General features: G+C 45.9%; 1 protein-coding gene across 9 annotated transcripts in view; it reads right to left on the bottom strand.

Annotated features, from left to right (window-relative positions):
• Nucleotides 1–20,695, bottom strand: part of CNBD2 (cyclic nucleotide binding domain containing 2) — a 76,564-nt gene that overhangs the window by 28,864 nt on the left and 27,005 nt on the right. For 8 of the 9 annotated variants that reach the window (XM_007963620.3, XM_007963629.3, XM_007963655.3 and 5 more), the window contains 4 exons: nucleotides 15,477–15,633; nucleotides 14,830–14,981; nucleotides 12,094–12,232; nucleotides 3,754–3,868 (listed from right to left, as the gene is read on the bottom strand). In XM_007963620.3, the coding sequence (XP_007961811.2) occupies nucleotides 3,754–3,868; nucleotides 12,094–12,232; nucleotides 14,830–14,981; nucleotides 15,477–15,633 (563 nt within the window). The remainder of the gene's footprint in view (nucleotides 1–3,753; nucleotides 3,869–12,093; nucleotides 12,233–14,829; nucleotides 14,982–15,476; nucleotides 15,634–20,695) is intronic. The other variant, XM_073009332.1, reaches the window with a different exon arrangement.

The raw sequence follows: 20,695 nt of genomic DNA, 5'->3' as shown, positions 1-20,695 counted from the left end.
TTGCTCTGTCACTCAGACTGGAGTGCAGTGGCATGATCTTGGCTTACTGCAACTTCTGCCTCCCGGGTTCAAGCAATTCTCCTGCCTCAGCTTCCCAAGTAGCTGGGACTACAGGCATGCACCACTATGCCCAGCTAATTTTTGTATTATTTTAGTAGAGACAGGGTTTCACTATATGTGGGCCAGGCTGGTCTTGAACTCCTGACCTCAGGTGATCTGCTCGCCTCAGCCTCCCAAAGTGCTGGGATTATAGGCGTAAGCCACCATGCCGGCCTCTATTAACAATTAATAGAGCAAGTAGACAGAAAGTTATAAGGGTACAGATGACTTGACCAACACTATCAACCAACTTCACCTACTTAACATTCATAGAACACTGCACCCAGAAACAGCAAGTTTTTTTCAAATGCAAATGAAACATTTACCAAGACAGACTATATTCTGAACCATAAAACAAGTTTTAACACATTTCGGAGGATTCAAATCATATAAAGTAAGTTATCTTAGAATTCAATAACAGAGGCCAGGCACGGTGGCTCATGCCTATAATCCCAGCACTTTGGGAGGCCGAGGCAGGCAGATCACCAGAGGTCAGGAGTTCAAGCCCAGCCTGGCCAACATGCTGAAACCCCATCTCTACTAAAAATACAAAAATTAGCCGGGTTTGGTGGCACGTGCCTGTAATCCCAGGTACTCGGGAGGCTGAGACAGGAGAATTGCTTGAACCCGGGGGGTGGAGCATGAAGTGAGCCAAGATTGCACCACTGCACTCCAGCCTGGGTGACAGAGGGAGACTCGCTCTCAAAAAAAAAAGAAAAGAAAAAGAAAAAAGAAACCAATAACAGAAAGATAGCTGGATAATCCCCCACATGTTTGGAAACTAAACACTCTTCTAAATGTCCATGGGTCAAAGAAGAAATCAAAAGATAAATTTAAAGGTATTTTGAACTGAATAACATTGAAAATACAACATATCAAAATTTGTGGGATGCAGCTTTTTCTCTGATGGATTGACAGTGGAAAAGTGACAAACAAGAATTGACGTGAGAAGAAACATTTACTGAGTACTTACAAGGCCTCATGCATACATCATCTCACTCGGTCTTCCTAGTAGCCTGTGTGGTAATGATAACAAACATCTGCCATCTGCCTATGCAGTCAGGTAGTGTTCTAAGAGTTTTTATATATTAATTTGCTCAATGTCATTACAATCCTATGAGGTAGGGACCATTATTTATATTTTACAGACTCTGAGGGCACTGATGCACATGGACATAGAGTCACTTGCCCAGTATCACATCACTAATAAGAGAAGTTCCCTGTATTCAAGCAGAAGCCATGGACTCTGAGCCTATGCTCCCAACCATGACACTACCCAAGGTAGATATGAAGAAACCAGGCCCAGAGACTGAGTACTCACCAAAGTTACCCAGCTAATAAGTGGGACTCAAACCGAGCTCTGTTCAGCTCCAACCTCTCCTTTTTCCACCCTTCTCCTCTGCCTCCCTGTGTTGGCCTCAGTTCTATTCTCAGGAGGACTGGCTGTATCTATAAGGCAGACCTTGAGGAGGAGGGCCCAGGATACATAGATTACAATCTCAAGGGATGTGGGGAGAAGCATGCCAGTACTGAGCATGAGGTAAGAGATAAGACACCTGAGCCACTGCAAATATCTGTTGAGTGCTGGGGTTCTTGACCCAAGTGGGTGACACAAAAAGATCTGCAGAGGATGGAAGGGGAAAAAAATAAAAATGCCATCACAGAGCTGTGAATGGAAACAATACTACCCTAGAATCAGGAAGCCTGGTTATCACCCTGGCCAGTTCTAGAGGCTGCTACTTGACAATGTCTATGTCCAACAACAGGAAATGGAGAATGAAGAAGGCTGGAGATGTTCATCAGGGCAAGAAAGTCTGGGCTCTGGAAACAGTTGTGCCTGGGTTAGAATCCCAACTCTAGAGTCCTACATTGCTACTTATTTGCCCTATGAGCCAGTTTCCTCATGTGTCAAATGGTACAATCATACCTTCTTAAAGAGTTATTAGGCCAGGTGTGGTGGCTCATGCCTGTAATCCCAACACTTTGGGAGGCCGAGGCAGTCAGATCACTTAAGGTCAGGAGTTCGAGACCAGCCTGGCCAACATAGTGAAACTCCATCTGTACTAAAAATACAAAAATTGGCTGAGCATGGTGGTGTGTGCCTGTAATCCCAGCTGCTCAGGAAGCTGAGGCAGGAGAATTGCCTGAACCTGGGAGGAGAGGTTGCAGTGAGCTGAGACTGCACCACTGCACTCTAGCCTGGGCAACAGAGTGAAACGCTGTCTCCAAAAAAAAAACAAAAACAAAAACAAAAAAACAAAAAGAGAGCTATTATGAGAGTTATGCAATATGTATAAACAGTCAAGCCCAATACAATACACATACAATTAGAATTCAATAAATGATCACTGTTATTCATACTAGTTACTAGATACATGAATTTGGATAAAGCTGTGGAGAGTGCACACACATTCACAGCCTGGGATGTATCCACACCACACACAGCAGCCGAAATATGTTCATCCATTCACCCTATAATTTGCTTCTGAGCACCTACTAGATGCCAGGCACAATACGAGGTTCTGGGAATACAAAGCCCTCATAGAGCTTATATTCTAGCAAGGGAAACAGATGTTTAATAAGCATTTCAGACTCAGTTGTACGATTTCAGTGGGGTTATATAACATGGAAGAGTACTTGAATGGTACTTGAAGGGTACTTGAATGGTATTTGAAGGTTACTTGAATGGGATATAGCAGAGGATGGAAGATCTGGTCCAGCATGAGAAATCAGGAAGACTTCTTCAAGGAAGGATGTGTAGTCTGAGATCTCAAAGACAGAAGCGCTCTCTCTCCATGTGATGCCCTTTGCTGCCCCGGGTCTCTGAAGAGTCCCCACCAGCAAGAAGTCCTTCACCAGATGCAGTCCCTCGACCTCAGACTCCCTAGCCTCCAGAACTATAAGAAATACATTTCTTTTCTTTATAATAGTTACCCAGTCTCAGATATTCAGCTATAGAAATAGAAAATTGACTAAGATATCACATGACCCAGAAATTCCACTCCTAGGCATATAGGTAATACCCAAGAGAACTGAAAAACATGTTCACACAAAAACTTGTATACAAATGTTCATAGCAACATTATTCAAAACAGCCAAAAAGTGAAAACAATCCAAATGTTCACCAACTGATAAGTGGACAAAAAAAAATATGGTATATGCATACATTAGAATATTATTCAGCCATAAAACAGAATGAAGAAATGATATCTGCTACAACATAAATGGACCTTGAAAACACGGTGCTCAGTGAAGGAAGTCAGACACAAAAAGCCACATAATGTATGATGCTATTTATATGAAAAGTCCATCATAGGCAAATCCAGGGACAGAATAAGTAAATTTTAAAAAGCAGAAGAGAACTGGGTGAAAAAACAGGTGGGGGATATGCAAGGCAAGGAGTTGATGGTCACGTGGGAGAACCTGAAAAGCAAAAGGGAAAAGGCTCAAAAAAAAAAAAAAAAAAAAAAAAAAAAGGGCTGGAAAGGAGGGCAGGGCCTTGCAGCCCAGGTTTCCACCACTGGTAGAAGAAGGGTGCAGATGAGATACACTGTCAGGCCGGCTGGCTCTAGATTTCTAAGGCTCTATGGGCTGGGAACTGGAAACAGGACGGGCCCAGGCGCCCCCTGCTGTAAGACGGGCCAGGCAGCTTACCCCTCAGGTGGGTCTTCAGAGGCCTGTCATCTATCAGCTCCAGGTGCTGCCAGACCCATCTGTGGTAGGAAGGGGAGGCACCAAGGTCCAACAGCCGCAGGACTTCACAGCTGCCCTGAACACAGCAAGAGACACAGCAAAAAGGTTAACCCCTAAGGCTCCAGGCAGGCCAGGCTTTGAAGAAAATCTCTCTGAATTGCATCTTATCTCATTTTATTTGCTTAATGCAAGTGGTTTCAGGATTTTTGTTTGTTTGTTTCTGTTTTTGTTTTAAGATGGAGTCTCACTTTGTCACCCAAGCTGGAATACAATGGGGCAATCTCGGCCCACTGCAACCTCTGCCTCCTGAGTTCAAGCGATTCTCCTGCCTCAGCCTCCTGAGTAGCTGGGATTATAGACATGTGCCACCACGCCTGGCTAATTTTTGTATTTTTAGTAGATATGGGGTTTCACTATGTTGGCCAGGCTGGTCTTGAACTCCTGACCTCAAGGATCCACCTGCCTCAACCTTGCAAAGTGCTGGGATTACAGGTGTGAGCCACCATGCCCAGCCTAGTTCTTTTGTTCCTTCCTTCCTTCCTTCCTTCCTTTTTTCTTTCTTTCTTTCTTTTTAATGAAAATATTATTTACTTACCATAAGAAGTTCAAGTAACTGAAGAAGCATAAGAACTAAATAAAAGCCAGGCACAGTGGCTCACGGCCTGTAATCCCAGCACTTTGGGAGGCTGAAGTGGGAATATCACTTGAGCCCAGGAGTCCAAGACCAGCCTGGCCAACATGGCAAAAACACAAAATTATTTTGTCTCTACTAAAAATACAAAAATTAATCTGGCGCGTTGGCTCACACCTGTAATCCTAGCACTTTGGGAGGCTAAGGCAGGCGGATCACCTGAGGTCAGGAGGTCAAGACCAGCCTGACTAACATGGAGAAACCCTGTCTCTATTAAAACTACAAAATTGCTGGGCATGGTGGATCACGCCTGTAATCCCAGCACTTTGGGAGGCCAAGGCAGGCGGATCACCTGAGGTAGGGAGTTCGAGATCAGCCTGACCAACATGGAGAAAACCCCTCTCTACTAAAAATACAAAATTAGCTGGGTGAGGTGGCACATGCCTGTAATCCCAGCTACGCGGGAGGCTGAGGCAGGAGAATCACTTGAACCCAGGAGGCAGAGGTTGCAGTGAGCCGAGATCGTGCCATTGCACTGCAGCCTGGGCAACAAGAGCGAAACTCCATCTCAAAAAAAAAAAAAAAAAAAATGCAAAATACAAAATTAGCCAAGCATGGTGGCGCATGCCTGTAATCCCAGCTACTCAGGAGGCTGAGGCAGGAGAATCGAATCGCTTGAACCCAGGAGGCAGAGGTTGCTGTGAGCCAAGATCACGCCATTGCACTCCAACCTGGGCAATAAGAGTGAAACTCTGTCTCAAAAAAAAAATTTAAAAAATTAGCTGAATTAGCTGGGCATGGTGGTGCATGGCTATAGTCCCAGCTACAGGAGTTCTTTGTACTATTCTTATAATTTTTCTATGAATTTAAAATTATTCCAAAATTAAAAGTTTAAAAATATTCAAACCAGACAGAAAAACATAGAGATAAAAACTACATTAATCCTGATACCCAGAAATAACTAGTAGTAACATATTAGTGAATATTATTTCAAACTTTATGAACATATAAAATGTATATCTACAATTTTTCATCAATGAATTCATTTACGTAAAACTGACTCTTGTAACTTTTTTAGAAACTCAATAATATATCAAAGACCTCTTTCATGCCAAACAATATGGTTCTATAGTATCATGTTTAATGGTTACATATTATTCTATGCACACCATAATTTATAAAACTAAAAATAACAAATATTCAGTTGAGCAAAAGAAGTCAGACACAAAGAATACACACTGTATGATTCCATTTATATGAAGTTCAAAAACATGCAAAAGTAACCTGTGGTGAAATAAGTCATAACAGTGCTAAGCTTTGTGGGGGGATTTTGTCTAGGAAGGGGCACAAGAGAGCCTTGTGGAGTAGTGGAAATGTTTTTTATCTTGATTTGGGTAATGATCACACATGTATATACTTATATAAAAATTTATGAAGCTGTAAAGTTTAGATTTGAAATCTTTACTGCATACTTTTTGTTTTTTAGATACAGGGGAACTGCAGGTGCCAGAGAAACAATATGAACCCGGTTTCCTCAAGTATTTAGTGGGTCTTTAATTGCATCTATGGAGAGAACAGTTTCACTATGTGTCCCCCAGTGATAAACTGTTAGAAATGCATTGATAGTGGGCATTAAGTTTTCGATGCCATCAGGAAATCTTCTCTAGCTTTCTGAGGTCCCAAGGGTGTCCAGCCACCCGCAGCTGATTTCGCCCTCTAGTGGCAACATAAGTAAACTACAGGAGTCGGGACAGCTTGGTCTCTCTCCCAGAGATGAACACTCAAAACGCTGGCCAGGCAGGAAAAAAAAGAGAGAGAAAAGAGGAGTCCTTTAGAGGGGGCTGGTGCTTTTCATTTCCAGCCAGGGTTGGGGGGCGGGGGAGGGGGTGCTGTACCAAAATATGGCTTGGTGGTGCCTGATCCTCTGAATTCTCAAAAGCCAGAAATCAGAATTTTTATGTAAAATCTTCACATTGATGATTAAATCAGATTTTAATAAAACACTTTGTAAGGAACAAACCAGACTCATCTTCTGGCCAAGAGCTCCCTACCTTGCTGTCCTTTAATGACTTTCACATTATTTTTTTCAGAATGAAGTCTCAGCACCTCTGCATTAGAATCCCCTACAGCACTTACTCAAATGCAGATTCCAGAGTTAATGAATCAATCTCTGGGGTGAGACAGCAATCTGCTTTTTAAAAAGCACCCTATGTGTTTGTATGCTTACAAAAATTTGAGAATTCCTCCCTTAGGAAGCACCCTACATGTTCGTATGCTTACCAAAATTTAAAAATTCCTCCCTTAGGTCAGGGCTTCTCCTACATCAGTGTGCCTTGGAATCATCTCGAAGCCCTGTTAAAACACAGATCACTGAGCCCTTCCTCCTAGAGTTTTGGATTGAGTAGCCCTTGGGTGGGCCTGAGAATTTGCATTTTGAAATGAGTTCCCCGCCAGGCGCAGTGGCTCACGCCTGTAATCCCAGCACTTTGGGAGGCCGAGGCAGGCAGAATACCTGAGGTCAGGAGTTTGAGACCAGCCTGGCCAACATAGTGAAACCCCGTCTCTACTAAAAATACAAAAAGTAGCCAGGCGTGGTGGCAGGCACCTGTAATCCCAGCTACTCAGGAGGCTGACACAGGAGAATCACTTGAACCCAGGAGGTGGAGGTTGCAGTGAGGCGGGATCGTGCCATTACACTCCAGCCTGGATGACAAGAGTGAAACCCTGTCTCAGAAAAAAAAAAAAAAAAAAAAGAAGAAGAAGAAGAAAGAAGAAGAAAGAATAAGGAGAAGGAGAGGGAGGAAGAGGAGGAAGAGGAGGAAGAAGAGGAAGAGGAGGAAGAAGAAGAAGAAAGAAGAGGAAGAAAGAAGAGGAAGGAGAAGAGGAAGGAGGAGGAGAAGGGAGGAGGGGGGAGGAGGAGGGGGGAGGAGGAGGGGGGAGGAGGAGGGGGGGAGGAGGAGGGGGGAGGAGGAGGGAGGAGGAAGGAGGGAGGAGGGAGAAGGGAGAAGGGAGAAGAAGAAGAAGAAGAAGAAATTAGTTCCCAAGTGCTGCTGGTCCAGCCACTGTACTTTGAGAACCACTGGATTGCGGGAGGAATGCTCACTGAGTAAGCATGTGCTAAACTGATTCTCATCCTTACCAGACTTTACAGGGTGAGTGGTTCCATTTAACAGATGAAGCAATGGAGGCAAAACAGATGAAGAACCACCCCCCCCCCGCTTTCTGCCAGTCAGAATGTAATCATTATGCTGATTAAAGAAAATATTGTAAAGGATTTCTATCCCTCACCACACATCCCCTCATCTTTCCTGGCTATATAGTATCAAAGAGCTTAGAGCTAAATTTGGAGAGATATGGCAGAGGTGATCACCTCAAAATTTCAGCACAGAGGAAGCAAATATTAAGGAGAAGGAACTGCCAATTGACATCTGGCAATAAATCTTTTGCTACTTATATTAACTAGACTTGATTCTGTTCTCTGGGACTGAGCCAAGAATAACAACACACACACCACTCCCCTAGTGGTGCTGGTAAGTTTAACAACCAGCTTTCCTGAAAAACATATGCATGTATATAAACCTTACTGTTATAAAGAATGTGTTATACACAATTTATAAACAATAAAATATACCATACAAGAAAATAATAAAATATACCACACAGGAAATTCCATACAGCCAATCAGCTCTCACAGAATTATTTTGTGGGTTTTGGCTGAACTCTTGTATCCATGGCCAGTTTATAGTTGCAACTCAACCATGATTGGACAAATGAAGTTGCATCCCAATCCATTCTCTTCCCAATAAATTCAATGTTATTAAATCTGACTTGTGATATACTGTTCTATTTCTCACCCTCACATAAATTATATTTATTAAACTGAAAATTTTTTTTAGCTTTAGCACTATGTATGTCAGAATTTCACTTGTTCAATGGTATAACTTCTATGATGAATGAGATAATAGCTTTTTAAAAATTAATTAATTTTTTTTTTTTTTTTTTTTGAGACGGAGTCTGGCTCTGTCGCCCAGGCTGGAGTGCAGTGGCCGGATCTCAGCTCACTGCAAGCTCTGCCTCCCGGGTTTACGCCATTCTCCTGCCTCAGCCTCCCGAGTAGCTGGGACTACAGGCGCCGCCACCACGCCCGGCTAGTTTTTTGTATTTTTTAGTAGAGACGGGGTTTCACCGTGTTAGCCAGGATGGTCTCGATCTCCTGACCTCGTGATCCGCCCGTCTCGGCCTCCCAAAGTGCTGGGATTACAGGCTTGAGCCACCGCGCCCGGCCTAATTTTTTTTTTTGAGACACAGTTTCACTCTGTCACCAAGGCTGGAGTGCAGTGGCGGGATCTCAGCTCACTGCAACCTCCACCTCCCAGGTTCAAGCGATTCTCCTGCCTCAGCCTCCCGAGTAGCTGGGACTACAGGTGCACACCACCACGCCTGGCTAATTTTTGTATTTTTAGTAGAGACAAGGTTTTACCATGTTGGCCAGGCTGGTCTCAAACCCCCGGCCTCAAGTGATCCACCCGCCTTGGCCTCCCAAAGTGCTGAGATTACAGGCGTGAGCCACCGCACCCAGCCAGATAATAGCTTTTATTTGTTTTTATTTATTTTATGTTTTTGAGATGGAGTCTCACTCTGTTGCCCAGGCTGGAGTGCAATGGTGAGATCTCAGCTCACTGCAACCTCCACCTCCTAGGTTCAACCAATTCTCTTGCCTCAGCCTCCTAAGTAGCTGGGATTAGGCATACGCCCCTACGTCCAGCTAATTTTTATATTTTTAGTAGACATAAGGTTTCACCATGTTGGCCAGGCTAGACTCGAACTCCTGACCTGAAGTGATCCACCCTCCTCAGCCTCCCAAAGTGCTAGGATTACAGATGTGAGCCACCGCACCTGGAGAGATGACAGCTTTTAAATATTGTTAGGCGACTTCATTCTCTTCACAGTGTAGCAGCTATAGACCCAGGCCACTTTCAGATTTAATCTGCATTATAAGCATTTTCTTTTATCACTTTCCTAAGACAATCAGCAAAGCCCTAAACCAAGATCTGACTTAGGGTGTTTGCTGATTCCATTGTATAAATTATCCAACCATGGCTGATTGTAAGCTACCAACATGAGGGCACTGAATGTGGAGTTGGGAAGAGATGCTCACAACTGCATAGTATTTCTACCATAGAGACACAATAGACGTAACCTGAAGAGAAAAACTAGTAAAAATGCAGTAACATCAGTAGGAAATGATGAGTTTTCAGTATGTATTACTCGTTTTCCTTTTTTCCTTCTCTGTCTTGCTTGCTCGAGCCTTCTTTCCTTCCCCCTCCCCTCTCCTCCCCTTCTCTCTTCTCTCTCGTCTGTCTTTTTCTTAGAGATAGGGTCTTGCTATGTTGCCCAGGCTGGATTCAAACTCCTGGGCTCAAATGATCTTCCTGCATGAGTCTCCTGAGTTGTTGAGACTATGGGCATCAGCCACCATGCCCAGCTCCTAATTTTCCATATAACTTATTTAACTGTAGGTTTATAGCATCTAATTTTTAATAATTATTAGGTTTAGCAAAATTCCTGAAAATTTAACAATGAGCTCTCACAGGCAGGTACAAGCCAGTGCCAGCACACAACCAATCTTGCTTCCTCCTTTTGTCTAATGGTTAAATATGTCAGGGCTCATCTCCCACCTCACCTCCTCCAGGAAGCCCTTCTTAAAGCCTCCAGCCTTTAGAGAGTTCCTTCTCCTGAATTCTTGCAACTTGCAGAGTTTGCACCAATCACTTGGTACTCAGCATTGACACTTTTCTTTGTCTATGTGTGGAATCTGGTGGAGGATATCTATAGAGAAAACCAGGTTTTTTCATCTTTGTATCCCTCCAGAGCCTGGACCAATGTGTCATGACCTTGGCAAAAACTCAACAAATGCCTGTGGTGTCAACCTGTAAGAAACAGACAGAAAGGTCAGCCCAAATTCTAAATCCAAGTTCTTGAAAAGAGCTTTGGAGTCAGAGAGACTTGGGTTGAACCCTGCCTGTGCACCTCATCAGCTGTGTGACTTTGGATAACCACTTCACCGTACCGTGCCTCAGTTTCCTCCTCTGTAAAATGGGAATAATAACAATACCAACCTCCTTCGGGCTAGAGAGACTAAAATGAGGTGAAGCATGTGAAACACAGAACCTCGCGTGCAGTAAGCACTTGAGAAATGGGAGATTTTCTTTTCATTATCAACCAGCAGAGAAGGTGGCAAAGGACATAAGGCAATTTGCAAAAGATAAAATGTAGATCATAAACAAACATGATAAATCTCACTAGTAGTCAGAAAAAACATCAAATCCTCAGTATGGCAGCAATTGCAACCCAACCGGAAAACTTCTGAAAAAATGACAAGCAAGGCTGGCAGAGCTGTGGGAGTACCAACAAAAATGTACCTCCTGGACACTAGATAAGGTGGGTCTCTCCTTTTGGAATGCAATTCGTTGCAGGAGCCATAAAAATTATGATGCTGAGAGTTGAGTCCAATCTCTCTCTCTGGCTGCAAGACTCCACTGCAGTGGTCCCTATACCTATGGCTATGGCCCCTTTGAATAAAGTCTGCCTTGTAAAACAAAATTATGATACCAAGAAATTCCACTTTTGAAACTCTACTCTGAGATGATGGGCTTATGGATGATTTCTTCCCTTTTTCCAGAAAGTTTTCTAATGTGATCATATCACTTTTACAATTTAAAGATAATTTAAGGTGGGGTTTGGTGGCTAACGTCTATAATCCCAGCACTTTGGGAGGCTGAGGCAGGTGGATCACTTGAGGCCATGAGCTTGAAACCAGCCTGGCCAGTATGACAAAATCCCATCTCTACTAAAAATACAAAAAAAATTAGCCAGGCATGGTGGCACATACCTGTAGTCCCAGCTAATCAGGAGGTTGAGGCAGGAGAATCACTTGAACCCGGGAGGCAGAGGTTGCAGTGAGTCAAGATTGCGTCACTGCACTCCAGTTCGGGCCACAGAGTGAGCAAGACTCTTGTCTCAAAAATAAATAAATAGGTTGGGCCTGGTGGCTCACGCCTGTAATCCCAACACTTTGGGAGGCCAAGGTAGACAGATCACCTGAGGTCAGGAGTTCAAGACCAGCCTGGCCAACATAGTGAAACCCCATCTCTACTAAAAATATAAAAATTAGCCGGGCATGGTGGTGGACACCTGTAATCTCAGCTGCTTGGGAGGGTGAGGCAGAAGAATTGCTAAAACCCAGGAGGCAGAGGTTTCAGTGAGCCAAGATTGCGCCATTGTACTCCAGCCCAGGCTGACAACAGCGAGACTGTCTCTAAATAAACAAACAAACAAACAAATAATTTTAAAAGTGATCTGGCACTACTAAGATTCAACAGCCAAATGCATGATTTAAATATGCATCTATATGTAAATAAGCATGCTTAGGTGCTCAAGGCCGGAGAATCCCTGGGTCCTCTTTCTAACACAATAGCCATATATGTTAATGTCTCCAGCCACGCTCTGAGAGAGGCAGGCCTCTTACAGCTGGGACATGGAAACTCTGAAAAGGAAGTAAATCGCATAGGTTTCTGAAAGGGGCTCAAAACTGACCATCAGGCCACAGGACATGATCTTAGGCATGCTCCTCAGAGGTTCACCCTCATCCCAACCCCCAGACTTTTCACCTTGCTGATAAACATGATGAAGGATGACTCTCCAAAGTCTTTTGAGATCAGCTGCCCATACGAGAACCTCTCTATCTTCGACATGTTTACAAGCTGCCAGAGCTTCTCATCAGACCATGATGCAAACAGATCCATCTTCCTGTGGGAAGAGCCTGTTAGAATTCATCACACCTATCACACAAGGTGCCCAGACATTAGCAATCTGCCGAGGGCACATGTTCTTCTCCTATGGAAGATGCCTGGGTGGAAGATTTCACTGCTACCTGCCCAGTCACCTGGCCTTGCCTATAGTTACTCTCCTACCTGCTATCACCTTGACTCCCTCCACCTTTTCCCAAGGTCCTCCCCTCCAGTCAAGCTCCCCTCTTTGCTGCTGCTCAGATGCCCCTGGGTGATCCAGCCTCTGTGCTTTTCTCACCTCTGCTCCTCCTTCCAAGAACCTTCTCCTCCTCCAGCCCTGCCATCCCTCCCCACCGTGGCTCATGAAGCTAGTCCCCACTCCAGCTCACAGCTGTTCTGTTCCCTAGCTCAGCGGTTCTGGCCCTACCTTTGCTTTGGGCAGTTCATCCAACTCCCATGTCCCCCTGGCCTGTTGGCTTCAAATACTCAGCTCTGGGCCTGGGGAGTGGGACATGTGTGGACTCCCCTCTTTCTGCCTGTTGCTCCCTGTGGGTGAACCCACCCTGCAGTGACTGCCCCTTCCCCTGACCTTGAACACCACCTTCACAGGCTTGCCCGCCTTCATATGCGGCTCCAAGGGCTACCAACAATCATCTCAGAGTTTCTCGCCTCCAACAGGTTAAGGGCTCGGAAGTTAACTGACTTAGGTGGACTGAGTTCGTTGAATCAAGTTAATTCAAGGTGACTCAGGCCTCAATGTGTGCACTGAGTTAAGGTCAGGGCACCAGAGGTGAACGTGCTCAGTGCCATGTCAGGGACGAAGGTCTGGAGACACCAGCAGAAAAGTAGGGTCGCCATAGAAGAAGTAGCGACCATGCGCCACACCCTGAGCCATACACTTCCCACGACCGTCCCATTCCATCCTCACCATGACCTTGGGAGACGCATATCCTTATCCCCATTTTACAGAGCAGGAGGACCTACCCAGGGTCATATCACTGACAACCTAAGAGCTGAGATTGGAGTCAGACCTATTTTTCCACAGTATGAAAAAAAAGAAAAGGAAAAAAAAGAACAGCTCCTCCCTTTAGGACTAAATCCCCCCTTTTCCAATGGAAGAAGCTACCTCTCTCGGCCCCAGCCACAGGAACCAGACCCCTCAGCCATCACACTTCTCTGTAGCTGTGCAGCCCTACAACCTGAATTTTCAGAGCCAGTGCAGATACTTCATTGGATTTTTACTCTTTTTACATAAAGGCAAATAACTGAAGAGCAATTAAATGAGATTTCACTTGTATATCCTTATGTGGCCTTTCATGTACGTAAATATTCAAAAACCAAAAATCTTTCGCCACGTGTGAGTTCTCCTTTTATGTTAAATATGATACCCAGTTACGGTGCTTACTTTCTGACTCACATGTGGTTGTAATTATTTATATCCTGTTATTCACCTTACTCAATATTTATTTGTTGAGCACCTGCATGTGTCTGGCAGTGTGACAACATAAGGATTATAGTAGTGACAAAGACATATCTGGTCCCCGTCACCATATTGCTTACTGTCTGAGGGGGCATATAAACTGTAAAGAAATTACTATGCAATCAAGAATTATAGCTTGGGCCAGGTGCGGTGGCTTACGCCTGTAATCCCAGCACTTTGGGAAGCCAAGACAGGCAGATCACTTGAGGCCAGGAGTTCAACACCACCCTGGCCAACATAGTGAAACCCCATCTCTACTAAAAATACAAAAAAATTAGCTGGGAGTGATGGCGCATGCCTGTAATTCCAGCTACGTGGTAGGCTGAGGCAGGAGAATTGCTTGAACCCAGGAGGCGGAGGTTGCAGTGAGATGAGATCATGCCACTGCACTCCAGCTTGGGCAACAGAGCGAGACCCTGTCTCAAAAAACAAAAAAAGAATTATAGTTTGGGCTGAGCGTGGGGGCTCATGTCTATAATTCCAGCACTTTAGGAGGCCAAAGTGGCAGGATCACTTGAGACCAGGAGTCAAGACCAGCCTGGGCAACATAACAAGACTCCATCTCTACAAATAATAGAACAATTAGCTGGATGTGGCAGCACACCTATAGTCCTAGCTACTAGGACTGAGCTCTGTTATCCAGGCTGTAGTGCAGTGGTATGTGATCACAACTCACCACAGCCTCAAACTCCTGGGCCCAAGTGATCTTCCCACCTCAGCCTCCCAAGTAGCTGAAACTATAGGTATGTGCTACCACACCCAGCTAATTTTTTAAATTTTTTATTTTGTAGGGACAGGGTTTCACTATGTTGCCCAGGCTGGTCTTGAACTCCTGGGCTCAACGATCCTCCCACCTTGGCCTCCCAAAGTGCTTGGATTACAGGACTGAGGCACTGTGCCCAGTCCCATGTTAGCTATTCTTACTATTACTATCAATAGGGAAGGGATATTTGAGCTAAGACCTGAAGGTATAGTAGGAGTTTGCAGAGAGAGAAGGTGGGTAGGAGGTGGGACTTCAGAGCATCCCAGATAGAGAGAACAGCAAACAGTATGTTTCCCACCAGGCCTAGGACAGACAAAGTCAGGCAGCTAATAAACACACAAGGGGAAAAAATGTTGAATGAAGGCAGAGTCACCTAAAAAATTCAAACCGATATTGAGCATCCTTCTGAACTTCCTGGTCCAGTTTATTAGCAAAGAAGTCCTCCCTGTCAACAACCAGGAACTCTGTTTCTTCCATACAGACGATGGTGGACCTCCTCAATGAAGCATGCAGAATGTCCGTTTCCTGTTGGGTGGACAGCGCAAGGGCAAGTGTGAGGCCACCTCCACTTCCTGTCCTCAGCCTTACACACATCTTCCCTGCCTCCAGCTTCTCCCTGAATTCTCTCCTCACCAGACTGCGTGTTCCCCAGCCCCCTCTATTCTCCTGCACATTCTCCCACTGTGGCCCACTCCTCTTCTTCTTAATCTGCTGCTTATGGAAAAAGAGGCAACAGGCCTGAATAGGCCAGAGGGGAAGAAGCTGGAGAGTCCTCGCTGTGGAGTCACTGCATCTCTAAAGGGCTGAATCAGGAACATATTTCTTAAACAGCACAGATGAAGAGGCTGATCTTGGTCCAACTCAATTAGCATTTGACAGGTAAGGGCACTGGGGCCCACACGGGACAGTGACTTGTACAGAGTACTAGGCAGGACTGGGCCTGGCTGAGAGGTTCTAGCAGAAGTCCTGTCACCTCCACGCACTCCACCCCAGGAAACTGGGTCCTTCCCCTAGGCTTACCCCAAAACAGCTACCCTTCTGCAGCAATTTCGGGTGGGGATCTAGGAAGGCACTGCTGCCATCCTCGTCGTTGGTTATTGCAACTGTGCCCAGGTAGATGAAATAAAAGCTGTTGCCCTTCTGCCCCTTCTTGATGATCACACGCCTGCGACCAAACCTGGGAAAAGACCATTGCTAGTTGATTGGGTAGTGACACGGGGGCAGGTCCATGCTGGGAGGAGCTCTGGACTGGTTGTGCTCTTTGCTCTAGGATATAAGAGCACAGACTTGGACCAGAAGGGCCCTCAGGACAGCCCAGCCCTGCCAGTCAAGCTGGAGCCTTTCACTAACACCTATCCCATTGCCTGTGTTGGCTGGACTGAAGCTTCCTGAGAGCAGAGCCTTTGCCAGTCTGGGTCACTGCTGCGTGTGCTTGGGCACAGTGAATGCGTATTGAATGTAGTGGAATAAATGAGTGAACACATGCTGAAAGCAATGAATGGGTTAGTAGAGTCGCTTAATGATTAGGAGGACTGGCTTTAGCGTTAGCCCAGGATCCAAATCCTGGTTCTGCTCTTAGCTGTGTGACACAGAGCAATGGATATCCCCTCTCTGATCCTTGGTTTCTCTTGTCTGTAAAATACAGATGAGTATGCCCACAATGAGACACAGATAATGGTCTTATCATAATTACCAGCAGCCCACTATCCAATTGGGCACCCTTAGGGTAGAGGTGACCAGGCTCAGAGCAAACAAGGAGTTCTTAAACTCAGAAGGAACTTTCTGTATTTCGTATGCAAGTCCAAATCTCAATTCTTTCAATATTTATTCATTTCCTTCATTCATTCAATAAGTTAAATATCAGAGGTGTCTATTAGGCACCATGAGGCCAGGTGTGGTGGCATGTGCCTGTAATCCCAGCACTTTGGGAGGCCAAGGTGGGAGGATTGTTTGAGCCTAGGAGTTTGAGATAAGGACAGGGTCTCACTATGTTGCCTAGGCTGGTCTTTAACTCCTGGGCTCAAGGATCCTCCCACCTTGGCCTCCCAAAGTATTGGGATTACAGGAGTAAGCCACTGTGCCCAGTCCTGTGTTAGCTATTCTTACTATTACTATCAATAAGGAAGGAATATTTGAGCTGAGACCTGAAGTTGCCATATCCAGCTAATTGTTCTATTATTTGTAGAGACAGAGTCTTGTTATGTTGCCCAGGCTGGTCTTGAACTCCTGGCTGGGCAACAAGGTGAAACCCCATCTCTACAAAAAACACAAAGATTAGCCAAGTGTGGGGGTGCACACCTATAGTCCCAGCTGCCTGGAAGGCTGAGGTGGGAAGATCACCTGAGCCTGGGAGTTTAAGGCTATGGTGAGCCATGATCATACTGCTGCACTTTGGCCTGGGTGACTCTGTCTCAAAAAAAAAAAAAAAAAAAAGGCACAATGAACAACATAGACTTTGTTTTCAAAATTATGGTCACATACAGGATGTAAACGAGGTTTACAAATGCTTTAAGAGATTTCAGTGCAGGCTAATTGAGGAGCACAGAGAAGGGGCCTTAGGAAGGTCAGACAAGGTTCTAGCATGGTGCTTGAAGTGAGTCATCCAGGTGGACAAAGAGATGGAAGAGGGTCCCAGGCACAGGGACCACCATGACCAAAGGTGCACAGGTGGCTGGAAGCACAGCACATTCAAGGGATAACATGTACTTCATAGATAACGTGCACTTCACGGGAAAGGAAAATGGGAGAAGGCAAGGTCAGGGGAGTGGTGGGAGAGAAATTCAACTGGTCCCACCATAAACGGCCTCCAAAGCTCAGCTAAGTTTGGATTTTACCCAGGAGACGATGGGTAAAAAAAAGTCTGCCCTTTAGTCTCTGTCAGGACTGATGAGCAGCCGTTGTGGAAGTGCCCCTGTGGCAGGGCCACTGCCCCCAGCTCTGAGCTCATGGCCCTGCCCTCAGCAGTTCTGCTCTTCCTCCTCCCACTCCACACTGCCACCTTCTGTTCCTTCCTGACTCGCTGGCTTGACCAGCAGCAGGGGAACCAACACCCTGCTCAGGGCAGATGATACCCACTTTGTTCCATCAGTTTGTCCATGTTGCTCCCCTGCCTGCAATGGCCTTCCCTCTCTTCTCCACTATTCAGATCCTTTCAGGAACTCAGGTCCTACTTCCTCCAGGAAGCCTTCCCTGACCCAGCCCCCAGCAGCATCTCCTCTTCTGACCTCTCAGAGAGTACTCACTGGCCTCGTGATTCTATGGCAAACTCCTGAGGGCAGGGATCAGAGGACGGACAGAGGACCACACCAGGCTGGAGTCACTACTGCCCAGGCTCCATTGTGGCTGTGGGCTTCATGAGCTACAAACCAGTATCAGCCCGGAATCTTTATCAATGTAGGAAAGAGGCAGGCCAGGCACGGTGGTACACGTCTGTAATCTCAGCATTTTGGGAGGCTGATGTGGAAGAATCACTTGAGCTCAGTAGTTCAAGACCAGCCTGAGCAACACAGTGAGCCTTTGTCTCTACAAAAAAATACAAAGGCCGGGCACGGTGGCTCATGCCTGTAATCCCAGCACTTTGGGAGGCCGAGGCAGGCGGATCATGAGGTCAGGAGATCGAGACCATCCTGGCGAACATGGTGAAATCCCGTCTCTACTAAAAAAACAAAACAAACCAAAACCAAAAACAAAAAAATTAGCCGGGCATGGTGGCGGGCCCCTGTAGTCCCAGCTTCGCGGGAGGCTGAGGCAGGAGAATGGTGTGAACCCGGGAGGCAACGGAGCTTGCAGTGAGCGGAGATCACGCCACTGCACTCCAGCCTGGGCGACAGAGCGAGAATCCGTCTCAAAATAATAATAATAATAAATAAATACAAAATAAAATTAGCCAGGAATGGTGACGCCTACCTCTTGTCCCAGCTACAAAGGAGGCCGAGGTGGAAGGCTCACATGAGCCTAGGAGGTAGAGGCTTCAGTGAGCTGTGATCACGCCACTGCACTCCAGCCTGGTTGACAGGACGAGACCCATCTCCAAAAATAATAATAATAAAAAGAAGAAAGAAAGAGGAGATGGCCCAGGTGATAATGACTAGCTAGGAGACAGCAGGAATATTCAGCTAGGAAATGAGATTTTGAAGATGAGGGAGCACAGGCACTGTTCACTGAAGTAAAGATGACTACAACTACAGCCAGAAAGACCCTCAGAGACCATCAAGCTCAACCAACATTTTTGGGAAGGGGAAAGGGGGACCCAAGGAACCTACAGCTTGCTGAAGGTCACAGTAAGCCACAATCAAGTCAGAGTTAGAACCCGAATCTCCAAAAGCAGACATCTGTAGCTTTTGCTGTCAAGCATCTGATCATATTTTTCCACCAATCACACCCTGATTCTCCTTTGGGGAAACTACCCTTTCTCAACACTCAATCAGAGCATCACTGACCTCAGTGGTAATTCAAGCAAAGCCAAGCTGGTTCAGAAAGAATTCATCCCAAGCTCTGATGTGAGTGACTGAAAAGAGCTTTTCTTTCTTTCCATCAGATTAAAACTAAACAGATGAGTTTGGAGCTGAGACTGCAGCAGCCATCTCACCAGTATGAGGGGAGAGTCCAGCGGAGGATGACGCTTATATGAACATCCCTGAATTCCTGCCAGCCTGAAGCTGGAGAACTATCCCAGGACTTACCAGATACACGAGCCATGAACACGTTCCCTTGAGCTGGGCTTTCAGATACTGGCAACTAGAAGAATCCTGTCTAAGCTGCTAATTCCCAGTCCCAGAAATAAACCACAACTAGCAGAGGTCTTTCACAGTAACACCTCAATTGATCTTCCCCCAAATCTTATTATTATCCTTATTTCACTGATGAGGATACTGAAGCTCAGAAAGGTTAAGTGGCTTGCCTGAGGTCACATGGGGCACATGAGGCATTAAATTCCAGAGCTTCAGCTGGACACAGTGGCTCACACCTATAATCCCAGCACTTTGGGAGGCTGAGAGAGGATAGCTTGAACTCAAGAGTTTGAGGCCAACCTGAGCAATATAGCAAGAACTCATCTCCACTAAAAACAAATTTAGGCTGGGCACGGTGGCTCACGCCTATAATCCCAGCACTTTGGAGGCCGAGGTGGGCGGATCACGAAGTCAGATCGAGGCCATCCTGGCTAACATTGTGAAACCCCATCTGTACTAAAAAATACAAAAATTAGCCAGGCGTGGTGGCGGGCGCCTATAGTCACAGCTACTCGGGAGGCTGAGACAGGAGAATGGCGTGAGCCCGGGGGACGGAGCTTGCAGTGAGCCGAGATCGCACCACTGTACTCCAGCCTGGGCGACGGAGCAAGACTCCATCTCAAAAAAAAACCCCCCCAAAAAAAACCACACATTTAAAAGAAATAACTGGGTGTGGTGTGCCTGTAGTCCCAGCTACTCTGGAGGCTAAGGCAGGAGGCTTGAGCCTGGGAGGTCCAGGCTGCAGTGAGCTTTGATCACGCCCCTGCACTCCAGCCTGGGCAACAAAGCGAGACCCTCTGTCAACAACAAAAATTCCAGCGCTTCCAGTGCCACAGTTCTTTTCCTTTCCATGACACCACTCTGCCTGGCATAGAATCTTACTTTATAGACAGTGGTGACACACTCTTCTTGACTGGGTTAGAACAAAGCAAGTGGTCCTCTCTGCCTCATCTACACTTCCACCTGCCAAAGCTACCTGTTCAAACACAACTTCTGGAAAACTCTTGACCAAGCCAGCTGAAGGGTAATAATCTCCCCCTGGGAGCATCTGCACTGATCACAAAGGGTCTCAATCTGTAGTTAGTTATCACAGCAAGCCACAATCAAGTCAGAGCTTACTCCTTAGACTATGACTTCCATGGAGGAAAATATTAGGGTACAAACCTATGGTCAATTTAAATCCTAGATTTCCTTTTTTCTTTTCTTTTTCTTTTTGAGGCAGAGTTTTGCTCTGTTGTCCAGGCTGCAGTGCAGTGGTGCAATCACAGCTCGCTGCAGCCTCAATCTCCCAGGCTCAAGTAATCCAGCCTCAGCTTCCCAAGTAGCTGGGATTACAGATGCATGCCACCACCACCATGCCCACCTATTTTTTTTTATTTTTTGGGTAGTGATGTGGTCTCACCATGTTGCCAAAGCTGGTCAAATTCCTGGGCTCAAGGGATCCTCCTGCTTCGGCCTCTTTAAGTGCTGGGATTACAGGAATGAGCCACTGTGCGCAGCCATATCTTG

This window comes from Chlorocebus sabaeus, chromosome 2 (assembly GCF_047675955.1).
Source record: "Chlorocebus sabaeus isolate Y175 chromosome 2, mChlSab1.0.hap1, whole genome shotgun sequence".
NCBI classification, from domain to species: domain Eukaryota; kingdom Metazoa; phylum Chordata; class Mammalia; order Primates; family Cercopithecidae; genus Chlorocebus; species Chlorocebus sabaeus.
This window is presented reverse-complemented; position numbering and strand designations above follow the sequence as displayed.